The following is an 18828-nucleotide window of genomic DNA, read 5'->3' on the forward strand; positions in this document are numbered from 1 at the left end:
GGCAATGATAGAAATGGGAGCAGTGTCTTGCTGAGATTTCCCAGCCATCGGCTTAGAGGTTCCTGTAAGCCCACACTGCAGAAGTGACCTTCACATACTCCTCAGACAGCAAAGGAGGATGGCATTCACTGTTGGTGTCAACAGGCTCTAGGAATAAAGGGTTTCAGGGAAGGCCAAGGTTCTCTAACTGGTGTTTAGGGAAGGAGCTCAGAGGGCAGAGCCTGAAAGGAGCAGCAGTATATAAACAGAACGGCCATGCTATGCTTGTGCTTTGAACTTCAGCACCACTGTTAAATAAAGGAGGGGAGATAAAGAAGGCGAAGGCTGAACCCAATTAAAATCATTGGAGGAATCTACATTAAATGTATTTTTTTTACCACCAGCTGAGTGTAAACTATATGAACACTGCTAAAAACATTAAGATTTTGCTTAACCCCAAGGATAGCTTTTGAGTTTAAATAACTCTTCCAGTGTCTCTAAAAGAGGGATTTTTAAAGGAAAGTGAGCTAGTTAGTACACAAGCAGAGATTGTCTTACCTCCTTAAGAGACCTAAGATGATCTCAGCCTCTACCTGCCCATCCCCGTGTGCCCCGAAAACCTCTAAGTCACGTGTTTAACACCACATCACGTGTCAGTACTCAGGGAACGGGTCTGCAATGAACGCACAGGTCTTATTTTACAATCATGTTCCCTGAAGAAGACTGACGCAGCCATCCAACATTCATTTAATGTGCTTTAATGGAATCGATTGTTTAAAAATAAGACTCCTGCCTTCATTCCACAAACATTGACTGAAAACCTACTGGGTTTCAGGCACTAGGCCGGACACTGGAGACACGATGATGAATGAGACAACAGCGCTGAACTCCACAGCACACAGTCTAGTAAGGGATGCAGATGGTTAGAAAATAACCCATCTCTTCCACCATTTGACTGAGCTGCTCTCTTAAGAGATCATCAGTGACGGCCTGCTGGCCAAGTCTAGTGACCTATTTTTAAGAATCAGCCTTCTTGGCAATCTTATTCCTGTGACATCTGAGGAAAGACCTGATTGAATTTAAACACCAAGCCCTGCAAATATCTAGAGGAAGAGCTTTCCAGGCAGAGACAAGAACAAGTGCAAAGGCTCTGAGGTAGCAGCAGGCCTGGTATGTTTAAAGTGAAGCAAGGAGACGGGTGTGATTACAGAAGGATGGGCACAAGACAGAGCAATAAAATATGAGGTCAGTGAGAAAAGAGGGGCCAGGCTATTGCAGGCCTTTGCAGGCCATGGGGAGGCCTCAGTCTTGTATTCTTTGTGAGATGAAGTGCCACTACAGGATTTTGAACAAAGGAGTGACAAAACCTGAATTAACATTTTCAAAGGATCTTGATTTCAGCTTGACTGCTGCGTGGAGAACAGGCTGTAAGGGAGCAATGGTGGAAGCAAGGGAACCAGCCTTTGACAGTGACCCATGTAAGAAATGATGGTGGCTTGCTATGGAAAACAGTATGGATGTTCCTTAAAAAACTAAAAAGAGAGTTGATCTCACCATATGATCCAGCAATCCCACGCCTGGGTGTATATCTGGAAAAGATGAAAACTCTAATTCGAAAAGATACATGTACCCCAGTGTTCATAGCAGCACTATTTACAATAGCCAAGACATGGAAGCAACCTAAATGTCCATTGACAGAGGAATGGCTAAAGAAGATGTGATATGTGTGTGTGTGTGTGTGTGTGTGTGTGTGTGTGTACGAATATTACTCAGCGATAAAAAAGAATGAAATATTGCCATTTGCAGCAACATGGATGGACCTAGAGATTGTCATACTGAGTGAAGTAAGTCAGTCACAGAAAGACAAATATATGATATCACTTATATGTGGAATCTAAAAAAGTGATACAAATGAACTTATTTACAAAACAGAAACAGACTCACAGACACAGAAAACAAACTTATGGTTACCAAAGGGGAAAGGGGGTCAGGGAGGGATAAATTTGGAGTTTGGGATTGATAGATACACACTACTATATATACAGTAGATAAATAGCAAGGACCTACTGTATAGCACAGGGAACTATATTCAATATCTCGTAAGAACCTATAATGGAAAAGAATCTGACAAAGAACAGATATATATGTATGTATGTATGTATGTATGTATAACTGAATCACTTTGCTGTACACCTGAAACTAACACAACATTGTAAATCAATTATACTCCAGTATAAATAAATAAATAAATAAAAAGAAACGGTGTCTTGGAAGAAGATGCAGAGGAGATGGTGGTGAGGGAGGTCAGATTCCAGATCTATCCTGAAGGCAGAGCAGGCAGAATTTGCTAATGGATTAGATGTGGCCTGGGAGAGAAAAAGACACATGAAAGATACTCTGAGGCCTTGGGGGAGTAGAGGTGCCACTTACTGAGGTGGGAAAGATTGTTACAGCAACAAGTTTTGGGGGAAAGTCAGGAGTTGGTTTTGGGGCAGGTGAAGTTTGAGATACCAATTAAGCTTCCAGTGGCAATTGGGGCTGAGAAGTTGGCTCTACGAGTCTGGAGACCAGGGGAGAGTTCAGGCCGGCGATGCACATGGAAGCCAAGCCTATCCTCAGCCTTCCAGCATCCTCTCCAAGCAGACTCCACGTGCCTCAACTGACGTCCTTAGCCACATAGTGTAAGAACAACCTTGCCTGAAGCCAGCCTGGCGTCCTCACGCATCTTGCTCACCACCCTGGCCTTTGTTCTCAGGACTTGTTTGGCCTGATAAAGCGGGAGTTCTAGTGATGGCAAAAGCTGCTTAAGAAAGTACGATATTGATGGGTGCGATGCAGATCCTGTTTCCCTGACGAGCTATCTTTCACTGAAGAAACACATTATTGATGAAATTTCTTTTCTTCTAACACGTACAAGCAGCAGAATATGAAGATCTGGATAACTTCAGACTGGAGTCTTAGATGCCACAGAGAGACCAACGTTCAATCAAATTCATCTGGAGGGGGACCTACCATCAGGCCATGCACCCTCAAGTTAAACTCTTGGGCTATTATTTTAGGGGGAGTTGGTAAATTGTAAGCAAAGCAAGAAAATCACAGTGTTTTGTTTTTTGCATAAACCAACAAAAGTGAAATCAACCACATACTACAACCTGTCTGGAGCCTCATTTTTTGCTGCACTCAATTTGTCTTCTAGGTACCTGGTTAGCCCCTTACTAAAGTCATTTGCTGGCTGCTGGGAGCTTGACAAGTACTAACTATTCTCATCAGCTCCCCAACCCCGCAAACTAGATTCACAAAATTAAAAGTGGTAAAATTGGAAACCCTGGAGAACACAATGTGTTCCAAATTATCCACAGAGCTTTAGAAACACAGACAGGTATGCAGACAGAGCTGGGCATGAAAATGCATGGTAGGTTATTTGAGTTTCCTCATCCTCAAGTGGTACCAGCCCCTCCCTACACGCCCTCCGCCCCATAGAAGGTTCTGTTGGGGGAGCTGAAGTAATGGTCATATGTACAAAGCCTGACATCTGAGTTCTCCTTCCATTTGGGTATGAGAGGTCATTTACAGATCCTCACATAGCTACTCTTCTGAGCCTGTAGAGGAAAGAAAGACGGCCATACCAGTCAGAAAACGACTCGACAGTGGCCCTCAGAGGGCTAGGCCAGTGCCAGGAAAAGGAAAGCTGCCAGTTCCTCAGATCATCATGGCAGTATCAAAAGTGAAAAGAGGATTCTGCGGATCTGGCTGGTCCGCTTTGTAATTCAATGTCCATTGGCCCACCCTAATATTGGCCTTATCCTATTTTTGTGAAGCCAGCAGATGCATGTTTGCAGTCAGTCTGTCTGTCTGTTTGCACACCTGTCTGTGTATATTTTCTACCTACCCACCTGCCTGGCCTTTTCATTTCCTTAGCACCCAAAAGTAGAACTAGAGAGTTGGTAAGTTCCATAGAGTCGCCTTCTGGCACAACCCCTCGTTTTACAGATGGAGAAACCGAGGCCCAAAGAGAAGTGACTGAACCAAGGTCTCAGAGTGATTTTAACAGCAGAATCAGAATGTTAATCCCAAGTTGGCTGATTTTCAATTCTTGGTCTTCGTCCATCTCTGACTCAGCCTCTTGCTGGTTTGTTCGTCTTCCTTTCTTTTAAAAAAATTTTTTAATTGAAGTATAATTGATTTACAACGCTGTGTTAATCACGGCAAAGTGATTCAGTTATTCACATATCCTGTGATAAACCATAATGGAAAAGAATATTAAAAAAATAAAAAATAAATTTTACAAAACGTCTTCCTTTCTTTATCTCTGCATTTCTGCTCCTCTCTCCGTCTTTGTCTCTATCTCTCGTACACACAAGCCTTGGGAAATTAATCTTGGTTTGGCACGTGCCTTACTTTTGCAACATTTTCTCACAAATGCTCACATCCCTATAACATAAATACTTCGTCAACCCCCATTAATTTACTGCATTGTCTCAGCTCCAAGCTTCGGTCATGTCTTGGTAATATCTCCTTTTGCTAAAAAGGCCAAACGAAGCACCTTTATTATGCCACAGATGTTGCTTTCACCTGTGGGATTGTTATAACTCAGAAATATCTCAAGGCTAGTTACTTGAATTAATTTTTATGATACCTCTTCTACCCCCAAGTTGACCCTGACCTTAGAGTATTTAAAATACTGTGCATATTTCCCCATGGCAAATTGAGAATCCACTTTTAATTTGATCCATACTTTTCCAGTGTAACTTGTTGATAGTTAAAAAAAAAAAGAAAGAATATTGCTTGCTTTTTCATCCCCAATTGAAAAAATAACACTATAATCTATTGCATATTATACACAAAACAGCTTTCAACTTGAAATGTCACAAAAACAGAGAGAATACTCTCTAGAGGTTTCACAAATCCTGGAGAATGTGACTTGCCACTTTCTGTTTTCTTTGAATTTATATGAGAAAGGAAATGAGCATATTTCTTTGTGACGGATATGGTTTCCAGTTGTTGTCTGTTTTAGATTATAAGCTCCCAGAAGACAGGGCTGTCTTAATCCTCTGCTCAGTGGCTATTTAGCGTTTGATGTAAACAGGCAATGAATCTGCTTTTGCCTCAGCTGCAGTTGCTGCTAGAAATGGAGCTGGTGTTGCAAAAAGAAAAAAAAAAGAAAATCAAGGCTGGCTTCTCACAACAGGTCAGCTGAGGGTTACTCTGACCCAGTCTGATTCTGCATTCAAGGACAAACTCTAGAATATTCCTTATAAACTCCACTTATTTTGAAGCTAGATTTCACAATTCTACCTGCCTTTAAAAATTGGCAAATAGATTTTGTAAAATTGAAGTATAGTTGATTTACAAGGTTGTGTTAGTTTCAGGTGTACAGCAAAGTGATTCAGTTATACATACATATATATCTGTTTTTTTCAGATTCTTTTCCCTTATAGGTTATTACAAAAGTAGAGTTCCCTGTGCTATAGAGTAGGTCCTTGTTGGTTATCTATTTTATGCATAGTAGTGTGTATATGTCAGTCCCAAACTCCAATATGTATGCAGGTGAATCATACCAAGGCTGCAAAGAGATTTATTTCAGGTAAAGAACATGAGCATACCTGCTCCATCACTTGCTCTCATAGAATAGTTCCTTCAGTCGCTTCTGACCCAATAGCCTCAACCTAGCGCAGACTCTTTAAGGTACTAACCGTGTACCTTTATATTAGCATGCGCCATATTCCGTCACACATTTATTCCTGTCTCCCCAGTTCGACTGGGCGTACCATAAAGGTAGCATCTCTCTCTGATTCACCTTTGTGCCCTCAGTGCCTGGCACAGTGTCTGGCAGAGCAGTTGCTCAAGTAGACACCCCCAGAGCGGATCAATGCTTTTCAAAGTGGGGGGCTAAAATGACACTAAAGATGCAATTAAATGGCAATCATTGGCTTCCTCCCATTTTACAAAAGCATCTTTATTAGCCCTCTTTACTGAGGACACAATCAAGATTTCTAGAACACATGGAATCACTAAAGAGAAGTGGACACCACTTACGTTAGCACGGGAAGGAGCACACAAAGGGTTTTCGGTTCTCCTATCATGGCTTCCTTCATCCGTTCATCTTAACATTGTTGCTTATAAACATTTTCTTTTTTTTTACAGTCAAATTGATTATATCTCATCAAAATGGTATATTAGCATTCTACAGATTTATTTGATACAAAATAGCATAAATGAAATTTCATTTTATTGGGGCTAATAAAATGAAAGGACTAAATTATAAGCTGTCATCACCAAGTTTCATGCATTACAGCTGTATTACATAGTATGAAATATCTCAATATTTATTTTATATCCCACTCCCAATCCTAGGATAATTTTTACCAACACAATAGTTAAAGTGCATTTGCCAATGATGACAAGGATTAACCAGAATAAAAGAAAAGCAGGGAAATAGAGACAGTGCTATTGATAGCGAAATATGCCTAAATAATCATTGAAGGACAGTACCCATTGCTTGACTCCTTTCACTGCATTTAAAAACAAAGACCTGTAGGGCTTCCCTGGTGGCACAGTAGTTGAGAGTCCACTTGCCGGTGCAGGGGACACGGGTTCGTGCCCCGGTCCGGGAAGATCCCACATGCCGCAGAGCGGCTGGGCCCGTGAGCCATGGCCGCTGAGCCTGCGCGTCCGGAGCCTGTGCTCCACAACGGGAGAGGCCACAACAGTGAGAGGCCCGCGTACCGCAAAAAAAAAAAAAAACCCAGAGAAGTGTATAGCACTACTCAGCACAGAATGTATTTTTATTGGCACTCAAAAAATATTACATTAAGTACATATAACCCTCATTTGGGACCAAAACTATTATCCATCAATTTGATCTTCCATATGAGACCGGGCTCCATGTCATTTTTGATGTTTCCAAAAATCATGTCCACCCACAAAGGATAAAATTTGTCCCCAGTGAGTTTATTCCAAAGATGACCCATTCCCTATCTAGCACTCTGCTTATTTCTTTTACAACACCTATCACAATCTGGACGTGCTTTATTGACTTGCTTTCTTTGGATGGTCTGTATCCGTCAACAGAATGTAAACTCCCTGAGAGCTTTACCTGTCTTATTCAATTGTCAAATCCCCAGCACTAAGAATAGTGCTGGCTTATGGGAGGTGCTCAATAAATATCTCTGTAATGATTGAACAAATTAATTACAAATAGATCTTCAACTACAGTACTAGACAATCACCAAGCTGGAGGTCCCCTCCTGGCTCCCCCAAATCTACTGATGGCCATCACCTGTTTCCTTCAGTCTCAATATGACTGAGTGCCAACCACATTTGATTGCAGGCCATGAAAAGAAGTGAACGAGAGTGCCTATTGCAAAAAGGTGGAACACCTCTTCCATGAGAAGAGGAAATCAGAGTTCTTGTGCTTGAGATTGCTATAGGACAGAAGGTTGAGAAAGGGGACCATCCCCTAGTTATTCCACTTTCACTGGGCACTCAGATTAGACATGCAGTGCTCTAGCACTCACGTTCATGTAGATTGAATTTAAAGTCGACCTCAAGAGTATTATTTTATTTATAAATATTTTACTAGCATTGTAAAATAGACACTGAAGGTGCTCATATAGAAAGGAATAAATGAGGCTTACAGAACTTTCCGGGTGGATGGCTTAACATGAGGTTTTACGATCACCGAGTATTAAACCACATGGCTCTTCAATGATATAACATTGTATGGTTTTCAGGGAATCTTCATTCAAAGCTCCTATCCTGTCATCCTATTTCATTTTCTCAAAAAACATACCAGCATTTAAAACTAATTAATTTTTCAAGGTTCTCTTAGTTTATTTCACCCTTATGAATTTCAGAAAACCCTCAGTGTTTCCCACATAACCAGAAATTGTCTCATTAATTCGTCGAGAAAGGTTATTTGAGCAAAAGAATATCCCAGTGACTATTTTCCCCTGCATAGGTTCGGAAGGTAGGCTATGGTCTAAAAGGTGTTTGTGAAAGCATCACATAATGTTCATTTCTTCCCTGTAGCTTTTATTCCTTTTCATGCAAACAAGCTGCAATGGGCTTAAGAAACTCTTTATTTTGCCTCATGCATCATCTCTGACGTTGTCAAATCAATTCATATGAAAAAATCACAGAAAGACTATGCACAGGCTCCTCATAAAGTCTTATGCACATTTACATGTTAATACAGGAACAATCAGTAAAGGCCACTAAGAGGCCCACTTATGCCCGTTTAGAATGACTCTGACATTCCACAGTTGTACACGAGCAGCCTTCTTTTAAGGCTCCCGAAAAATGAACAAGAATTCCCAGAGAGGGCTTCCCTGGTGGCGCAGTGGTTGAGAGTCCGCCTGCCGATGCGGGGGACACGGGTTCGTGCCCCGGTCCGGGAAGATCCCACGTGCCGCGGAGCAGCTAGGCCCGTGAGCCATGGCCGCTGAGCCTGTGCGTCCGGAGCCTGTGCTCTGCAGCGGGAGAGGCCACAACAGTGAGAGGCCCACGTACCGCAAAAAAAAAAAAAAAAAGAATTCCCAGAAAAAAGAAGGTAAACTGTGCCCCGTGGCGAGCAGAAATAAAGTTGGAAGTTGTAAAAGCCATGAGAAAAAGACCAATGTGCAACCAAATGCCGTTTACGCATGGTGTCTGGCATACCCAGGGCCCAAATTATGAAAGTTGAAAAGTTTTCAAACTGCATCAGGCCTTGATGAAGCCCCTTTATAATTCCAGTGTCTGGCTGATAAGGCGATGCTGAGCTGTCCAGAAAATCAACGGAGCAAATTGGATGGGCAGCCAATGAAAGTGAAGGGACAGGAAGCCCCATGGTGCCACAGTGACAGTCATTTTTTTTCCCTAGGTGCAATTTTAGAATTTCAAAGAAGGCTATTTGCCAAATAGGAAATATTTCAACTCTGGAAGGGGAACAGAAATAATCTAATAATTTCTACCTTGTAAAATAGTGTTCTCCATTTTACGTGCTCATAAGATTGCCTATGATACATAGTTGTACTACGAATGCGCTGGACAAGACAGTGAGACCAAACTAACAGAAGATATTGCACACACACACACACAAACCACCTAGAAGAGTGAAACAGAAAGACAAGGCAGAGGCAACACACACCTGGAAAAGGATTCAAGGTACTGAGAACCTAAAATAAAAGACATTTAAATCTTTTGATGGAGAAAGGGCTAGAGCTGTAATTAAGAATGAGCATTAAAGAAATGATGTATACACTTAGCCATGGAGCCCCAGTCTATAGCCACGATTCTTCCTGTCTTCATTTATTTCAACTGAATCTTGCATTTTAGGCTCTATTTCCAATCCAGCTACTCTCTCCTCTTTGTGACCCTGGACTAGCAGCTGGCCCCAAAGCCTCCAAAATAAATGCACTTTACCTATTCCTGAGGGATTTTGCCTCCTTTCATTGATAAACTTCTGTGAGAATAATGAACTACCAGTGCTGTGAACAGAAGTAGCACCCAGAATTAAACAGCAAAAGCAAGCAAACAAGATTCCCAGGTAGCACAGGTAATTCCAAATCAAGGCCCCAGACAGGATGCAGTTGACCTAGATCCTTGTTCTGAGTCTGCCACAAACTAGCTGTGTGTACTTAGATAAGTCACTGTCTTGGTGGGTATCTATTTCCTCACCCGCACAACATTACAGCCTTTTAATGAGAGCCGTACAGGAACTCTCTGTGCTATCTCCCTCACCTCTTTCCATAAGCTCTATTCTTCTTCAGTGTCAAGATACTGTGACGGTAAATCAGAGACGCACTTCTTTGGAGTTTCCAAACCCTCTTGGATCTTCTTCTTCGGACTCCCTGACCACAAAATCAAGCCCAACTTTTCTCTGGACTTTCAGAAGACTGAATTCCTAAAATCTAGTCATGGAGCTGATTCTTGTGTTTAGAACATGGCGAGTATCTGAATAATAAGTGGAATAGTAGCAACATAGAAGGGAGTTGCCAGTGGACTTCAGATGTTGGTGACTTTCTATGTCTTCCACCCTCTCCAAACCTGCGCTTCCTGCTTCCCCATCTTCTCCCACAAAGCCCAGTGCAGCAAATGTAGGGAAGGTGTGGGGAAGTTAGGGAAGGCAAGCTTTCCAACTCCTACTTTAGTTCCTAACTGGGCTTTGGCCAGGTTCTGAGGCAGACAGCACAACCATGGCTGCAAGAATCCTGAGTGGCCCTCTAAGAGTTAAGATGCTTTTCTTGGCACCTAACACACTAGTGGGCAACACCTATGCCATGTCATTTTGAAGCCAACTTAGAACGCCTTCCTTCGTTTCAGTGGTATTTGGTTCTTTTTGGAGATTTCCTGTGGGCAGGCTGAAAAGACAGTGAATTTTCAGATATTCACATATAAGAAGTTGACAGTTACGTTTGTGGTATTGAATTGTTGCCCTCGCTGGCAGAGGTTAAAACAAGAAGCAATGTTTTAACTTCTTGTGACATTTACAAGAATTGTAGAGCTGGCTTTTGCTGGAAAACGTATGCTTAATCTACGCAGTTCTGATACACTGGAAAATGTTCCTACACATCCACTTTACAAAATTAAACAGAATGTTGGAAAGAGATCTTGGCCCACGTCTCTGAAAACAACTAATTGTACCACTTTAGAGCTAGAAAGAACCTAGGGATCATCTACTTGGAACACTGGTTTTATAGATGAAGAAACAGGCTGAGAGAAAGGAAGTGCTATGTCTAAGGCCATATAGCAGGGAGACCCTTCTCTTCTGATCCTCAAGCCGGGGCTCTTCCCCCCACAGAAGTGGGCAAAACCAAACGCCACCACAATTACTAACCTTTCATGCCTGTGTTTTTCTTTCAACAGGTAGTTTGTCTTGAGTAACAAAAGTGCTTTGAGTAATCAAGTAGAATATCCCTAAGGGTTAGTAGGCTTATTTACATTCTATGACAGGGAAGTGGGTTAATCTGCCGAATTCTAATGCTGACAAAGATAAGAAAAGTATGGAACAGAAGTTTAACAGGGAGCATACTTTGGGTTATACTTCAGGACTAGCTAAGGGGAGGTGGTCCTAATGACAGAACGGCCAGGATCAGCAAAATTAGAATTGGTACTGAATCCAGGAAAGTATGAAATAGAGGAAACCAAAGAGCCCATACAAAGTGTTGGTGAAATCTGTACAAAACCAATAAAACAAAGAGCAAACTTCACCCTGATCACACTCCACCCATCCAGTCACTCTCTGTCCACTTTTGTTTTATTTTTTCATGACATTTATCACTCCCTGAGATTAGCTTGTATATTTGTTTATTTCCTGTCTCCCTCCAACACGTGTGCATGTGAGTGTGCGCGCTCACACACATACACCCAACATGCCCTTCAAGAAACACAAGAACAGAAACCTTGCCTGTCTTATTGTCCCCAGTGCCTAGAACAGTGCCTGGAACATAGTAAGTGCTCAGTGGATATGTTTTGAATGAATAAATTTGAGAAAGGTAAAAAATGTTAGACTACAATTGAGGCAAACTGAGAATAAACACATCCAAGACTATAAATTCAAGGATGTTTTTATTATTCTTACTTCCAGTTAGAAAAAGAGAAGTAGGACTTCCCTGGTGGCGCAGTGGCTAAGAATCCGCCTGCCAATGCAGGGGACACAAGTTCGAACCCTGGTCCGGGAAGATCCCACATGCCGTGGAGCAACTAAGCCTGTGCGCCACAACTACTGAGCCTGTGCTCTGGAGCCCGTGAGCCACAACTACTGAAGCCCGTGTGCCTAGAGCCTGGGCTCTGCAACAAGAGAAGCCACCGCAATGAGAAGCCGGCGCACCGCAACGAAGAGTAGCCCCCGCTCGCCACAACTAGAGAAAGCCCGCGTGCAGCAACAAAGACTCAACGCAGCCAAAAATAAATTAATAAAATAAATAAATTTTTTCAAAAAGAATAAGAGAAGTACATCAACGTCTCTAACTCATTTAGGGCAAGCGGAATGGGAATGCTGGTCAATATGTGCACCGTTATTAGGACAGCTTTTGTGCCATGAAGGTCCTGAAGGGGGTGCTGTCATCGTAAAAGGGGAGTGGTACCATCTACAGATCCATAGCAGGACTTTGGGGCATCAAGTTTGCTTTCCAAGATTACAAATGCAATGAGGGATCTTTGGGACCTGAGGGTAACCTTGAAGGGGACTTTGAAATGGACAGCTGTGTCCAAGAACACTTGGATTTAAGACTTGCAAACAAAGGGCCGCGCCAAATTTCTAAAGAGGAAGCTGGGGTGCACCCAGGAAGGCAAGGAACTCACCCAGTTTTCTAGACCATTACAATTTGCAGGGTCTGATGACCTCCACATATTCCATAGGGCAGTAATTCAACTGGGAGGGATTGTACTTTATTTTGGGAAGGAGGGGAATAAGGTCACCCTCCTTCAAAAGGAATATTGTCCCCAGTGCTAATGCTATAAGCTAGGTCTGTAGCTTCTGTAAGAATAGTTCATTTAGAAAGAATTCTCCTAACAATACTATACACATTAACCAAGATTTGTCTATCCCTTTGCTCTAAGTTTTAGGTTAGACGTAATCATTCCTACTCTGAAACACCGAGAGCCAACTTGAAATGTAAAATCCCAAAGTAATTCAGTATTTGCTAAATTTAAAGGAAGGAATCAATTTCTAATTGGAATTTAGGCACATTCCTTTCCCACTTTAGCACTGTCTTTATTTCCCTTAAGTTCCTCTTTGGTCATTACGATTTTCAGCAGGGTTGTAGTCATTGAATAACCTGTCACACACTGCAGATATTTTGAGACCAAATTAAACTCTCAATGTACTTGCATATAACTAAAGAAAACTGTATTAGACACTTCAGGACAAAGACTCTGTATGTTCTGTATTGACAGCCTGTTGCTCCACAGAGAGTGTGGCATCTAGTAGGTGTCCAGTAAATATTCGCAGAATAAATGAAAGAAAAAATCTATCTCCCCTCTGATAGAATTATTTTCACACATTCAAAATCTCAGGTATATCTGACCAGGCATGTGTGTATGTGTCTATTCCCACATGCTCATCCTTCAGGATGAAGACATTATCCGTCCTCTGGGCACGTATGTTTGTATAACAAAACACCGAAGCAAGATTCACCATACAAACTGTCCCAGGAAAGATCATTTTAATTAACACTTCCTCAAACATACCAACATTCCAGCACCTAAAAACTGATCTCGATTTTCATTTAGGCGAGCTGTTCCCTCTTCCCTAGAAAACATACACCTTTGAAAATTTCCATTGCCAATTTGTATCTCCAGTTCATAACAGAAATTCACAGTTAACTTGTCATGCTTTCCCTGGAAAGCTCGGTTTGAACCACTTTGCTAACTTAGACTACTTTTACTTCTGCTCAGACAACTGCCCGCGACTCTTAATACTTCTTGAAGCTAGATTCCCCCATCTGCATTCCTGAGGCAGGATGACAAAAGCCAGACTACACTTCAGCCTCCTAGGATATCCTGCCCTGGAGATGCTCAGCAGGCAATTGGAAATTGGAGTTAGCCTGGAGCTCCGGAATAAGTTAAGAATTAGAGAGGTCAATTTGGGAATCATTAGTGTAGAGGTGAAAGGTGAAGCTATGTCAGGAGATGAAATTACCCAGAATGAGAACATAGCAAGAGAAGAGAAGCAGATCAATGACAGGACCTTGGGAATTGCTTCATTGAAAGGGGCGGGGGTGGGGCGGTGAGGAGGAACGCTGTGTGTGTGTGTGTGTGTGTGTGTGTGAAAACAGATCCAACAAAGGAAACTTAGAAGTGTTGAGAAGAAGACAGGAGGTAAACCAAGATAACTGAGGAACGCTTTCAAGCAAGAGAAGATGTGTAAAAGTTCCATAACCTCCAAAGAGCTCAAGAATATTGAAGCCAGAGAGGCCACTGGATTTTGAAATGTGGTGGTCACAGATAGCCTTTGGGAAAGCAGTCTTTCGGGTGAACTCTGTGTGCCCATATGCGGATGTGAATAGGTGTATATGCACGTACACCAAACCACCATAAGATGAAATATTAGTATTGAAGGAGGCTGGTACTGGGTGTACCAGACAATGGTGGTAATAACCACTACCATTTATTGACTGTTTACTATGTGCCGGGAACAGTGCTAAGCACTCGATATGCCCGATCTCAGTTTAATCCTTGAAACAATTCTATAAGGTGTCTACGTTTTATATGTGAAGAAACAAAGTCCACAGAGGTTAAAGAAATGACTCAAGGTCACACTGCTAGAAAGTGGCAGCACCAGGATCAGACCTAAGGACAGTTTGACTCTAAAAGCCCATACTCTCAATCACTGAAGTAATACTTCCATATGCTGACCTTAGCAAGGTAATCTGTGCATGAGGGGAAGAGAGCTGATACATTGGTTGAGTGTCTCCTATTGCCAAGGGCTTTGCATAGGACATCGCCTTTCACATACATACCATCAACATCATGGCTATGTTTAGGCAAACTGTATAAAGGCATATTTTTAAAAATCTGATTCACTTTTTTGGAAAAAATAGTTGAAGCTGTATGATTCCAAAACAACCAGTTATAATTCAAATGTATTTACTACAATAGCTCCCAAGGGTTCGAAAGTTAAAAAAAAAAAAAAGTGTGGCATCATTGATTTGGTGGTTGTTACTGATATTCAAATTACTGACAAACTCATCTGAAAAGTGAGGGAATTTCACAGGATAATCTTAAAGGCCTCCTCCAGCCTTGACTTTTTATGATTCTCATACGCAGGTCTAATGTCAATAGTTTTAAAGGCATGGAATATGAAATAGAATGTAAATGCAGCAGCAGAACTGGTTTGTATGTCAGTATCCTTTTATTCCTTAAATTTATAGAATTTATAGGGTCCACTGTTAAAATATTATAAAAATAGTCCTTGGTTGTTTGTGGCATTGACTGCTAACTTAAGTAGAAGCTTGGAAACTCCATCACAAAACGATACCCTGAAAATCCAGCCAAATAATTTGCTTCCAACCAACTGCAGCCCTTATAATACGGCTGGCTATAGGAAAAAGAGAGAAAGAGAGAGTGGCAAACACTCCAGCAGTTAATGTTTTTGCTGTCTATAGAAAAACAAATGAGGTTCTGGTCTGAAACAATCAGCATCGCTGTTAATTGTGCATGTGTGAAGCAATAAGGCAAGGCGTTTGGGATGGCTCCCACTGACTGTTCCCTTCTTTCTCTGGATTAGAAAATCCATTCAGACAACTGAATAATAGCAAGCATTTATGCAAATTGTTAATTATGAGGCAGAGATAATCATAATCTTGTATATTTATAAAAGTGCATGTACAATGGGGATTACCAAATGAATTGTTGCTTTATTATTTTACTAGTGGTCGAAAAACATGCTAGCCTTGCAAATAGCTTTCATACATCATTCAGTCCACCAGAATTAAACATGGCCCCCATGGATGTTTACCAAAGCCAATTCTTTTCCATCTCACCATCTGTATTCCTCTCTTCCTTTCTCACAAACTAAGAGCAGGTATAAATGATTCTGATAATAACTTCTGGTCAAACTGATCAGCCCCATAATAAACATAAAGAAATAAGTCAAGATTTGCTTTGTAACATAGCAAAACTGTTAGAGAGAGATGATTCTGGCATGGAGCAAATTTCAAAACAAAAATAAAACAAAATTCTCAATATTTTACCTGTGAAAGCCATTATAGGAATAATAGTCCCTAGGTTAATTGTCCATTATCTTAATGGTCATCCACTCCATTTTATTTTACAGATGAGGAGGTCAAGGTTCACAACAGACATAGGACTTGAGCAAAGTCACCCCACTAGTTAGTGGCAATACCTAGTACTCTTGCCACCATGACACATCCAATCTCTGATGCTTAAATGCCCTCCTATACTACTATTGTGTGATTAGCTGTCTATGTGTGTCTATACCATTTATCTCAATGAATTTTAATCTGACTATGGAATTAAACCCTGAATTTACTCTTCTTAGATGTCAAATAAATCCACTGAGGCCCTGATGGGAATATGGAAGGCCAGCTACTGAAAGCCAAACTGGGCATCTAAGATACGGTCGATCTGCTCTATTTTAATGAGTCTGCCCTAGTGGAGGAATCCTATAACCTTTGCTCTTCCTAAGCTATCTGGCTAGGGAACAAATGATGTAGGTGGGTAGGAAGAGAAAGTAGAGACACTGGTAAACCTTTATGGAGCCAATAAGCCTAGAATAGGCCAAATACGGTACTGGTGTGCAGGATGATCTTAGAAGACCACGTGCCAAGCAACGAGAGACACATTTACAAAACGGCTTACAATTCTCACCGCCTCTTCGGCACTGATGGCAATATGATGTCACAGCTTGTGGCAACAGTCGTTGCCTGGAAAGACACTATTCTGTCTCATTCTCAAAAGCCCCTCCCCCTGACAGTTAGGAACTTTCCTGTGTTTGATTAGACTTGCTCTGCAGCACAGTTTATGTCACAAAGGCCCCTGGCCTATGGGATCACTCTACCTTGCAAGTCTACATATGTACATACTTTACAAGACCCTGATATTTTCCAGTAATTGATTTCCCTTCAATAAAATGCTGACCTAGGTGTTTCCTAAACCACCATCCAGCCTAGTGACAGGCAGGTGGGCCTGAAGCACCATGGAGAAAACTTTGTTGATGGTGGGGATTTCATAACAGAACACTCTACTGTGTCATCCAATTTCAGCAAAAACGAAAAGAAGCTAGTAACCTACTGCCCAACTGTCTGGGGTGCTGGCCCTGAACTTCCGTCCCACTTCTGAACTAGGTCAGCTTTATAGCTGAGACTATAAGCTCCAGTAGTTTCAGCTGTTTTAAACTAAAAAAGAGTCCTGAAAAGAATCTGTCCAAGTGGAAACCAAACTATTTATTGTATGGAAATTAAACTGATAGGCAATGGCAGAGTCTATTCTAGCTCACTTGGGTTCAGTTCAGCTAAAGATCCATTGTCACTTACCTTGCTGCATCTAGAATCTGAAAAATCCTCCACCTGTTAAAGGAACAGTAAAACCAGGTGCTAGCAAGAGCTTGGTAAGAGAGGAATTAAAATAATAAAAGTTTTCCAAACCGCAAGGCAACAGCTCATGGATGGCTCCCCAACTTTGCTCCCCACTAGCTCCTCTCATGTAGTGGGGGATTATGAATCAGAGGGCTTAAAGGGGCAGGGCAGCACTGAGAGCCAAACCTCTGAAGGGTTATGGGCTGAGAATGATAGAGCCTCCACTTGGTCGTAACTAATTGCATTCTCCTTCACACATGCGATGGCAATCTAAGCAAAAAACAAAAGTCAATAAACCAAAACCCAGACCATACCAAACCAAGCACTATGGCATCACTAAAACAGAAATGCCTGATTGAAAGAAGCTAGGAGGAATTTACAGGGATTTTTCATACCATCAGGGATATATGAAACACAAGTAACAAAAGGAAAAGAAAAGAAAGAATGATTAGACTTTGCGGATGCTTTTCAAACAGATGAAAATTCAAAGCACACAGAAAGTGATACATAAATCAGCACTAGTTCCTTCCACCCAAATGCAAGACATCCATCAAAGTAAGCAATGTCTCTCCATTTAAAAAATTACTCATCTGTTTTCATAATATATGTCTTAAGAGTCACAAAATACTAATTCTACTATGTGAATTTCTGATATCGGCAGGGACTGGGAAGTTGTGCATGGGTCAATTGCTAATTTGAGAGTTCAAATGGGCTCAGTTAGCTTTTTGTTTTACTATATTAAGCATGGGATATTATAATGTGGTAACACTTTTGTGCCCACAGCGAGTTATATGGCCTGGATATTTTCTTGAGAGAAGTGTTTCTTTACATCAAATATATCTGGAGGCTTTAGGAATGAGGTAAGAGAGACTTTTCATAGCACAACTAGCAGCAGAGGCCTTGCATCAGCATTTGAGAAGCAATATACAGCTCTTTTATCATCAGTTCTTGGCATGGCTAAGGCCCCCTTCCCTAGTTCTACGAGTTGTTAAGACTGGTGGAGAAGCAAGTGTTATGAAAACAAAAGTGATGTAGTTAATGACATCAGATCTGTTAGACAAGACACCTCCATTAGCTGACTCACCATCCAGGGCCCAATGTGATCCTCTTCCATTCCGGCCACAAGAAAGAAGTAATCTAGAGTATTCTGGCCTACCCCATGATTTAGTTTCCCTACACAGTGAAGAAAGGGTAGTACCCCTTCTGCTGCACTCAGCTTCATGAACAAAATATAATACAACTTTGGGTGAAAAATAAAAACAACAACGACATGAAAACGTAAAGTTATATGTTGAATCTTAGTGCTAGAAAATTCCAAAGTCAAATATGTAGCCCTTTCCAAAACTATAATTTTACTTTTGCTGCATTAATAGAAATCCTCAAATAATATAAGTAGGTACATAATTTATGTATACTGATGTCTATGGGGACCAGAGCAAATTTAACTTTGCCTCTTGAGATTTTTTTAAAACTTTCTATGTAAGTTTCTCAACTGTCTATTAAAGTTTGCTCAGGGATTACACTTTTGGAAGCTCATTGCCTTACCTGGGAGTCCAGGTTGCCGGAGGTGGATTATTCAGTGGTGAGCCAGGAAGATGTTACAGGTGCACCAATCAAAAGGGTGGGCAGTCATCGGAAGTGAATCAAATGCCATGAGGAAAAAGATAAAAAGGAGAGGCATACTGATTAGAAAAAAAAATGAATTAACTTTACAAGTCCATTTTACTTACACGTACACACACACACACGCACACACTCTTTGGAAAGGTTCTTAAATGGAATCTTCTTAGAAAGACCCTTTAATAAAATGAAAGGATAATTATGTAATGTG

At 41.3% G+C, this 18828-nt stretch overlaps 1 protein-coding gene across 3 annotated transcripts in view; it reads right to left on the reverse strand.

Moving 5' to 3' along the window:
- HS6ST2 (heparan sulfate 6-O-sulfotransferase 2) overlaps positions 1 to 18828 on the reverse strand; it is a 289496-nt gene that overhangs the window by 62509 nt on the left and 208159 nt on the right. Inside the window, exon 3 of one of the 3 annotated variants that reach the window (XM_033416106.2) lies at positions 16956 to 16988. The exons of the other annotated variants lie outside the window; for them this stretch is intronic. Coding sequence (XP_033271997.1) covers positions 16956 to 16988 — 33 coding nt within the window. The remainder of the gene's footprint in view (positions 1 to 16955; positions 16989 to 18828) is intronic. 3 annotated transcript variants of the gene reach the window in all.

Source organism: Orcinus orca, chromosome X (genome assembly GCF_937001465.1).
Source record: "Orcinus orca chromosome X, mOrcOrc1.1, whole genome shotgun sequence".
Taxonomy (NCBI): Eukaryota; Metazoa; Chordata; class Mammalia; order Artiodactyla; family Delphinidae; genus Orcinus; species Orcinus orca.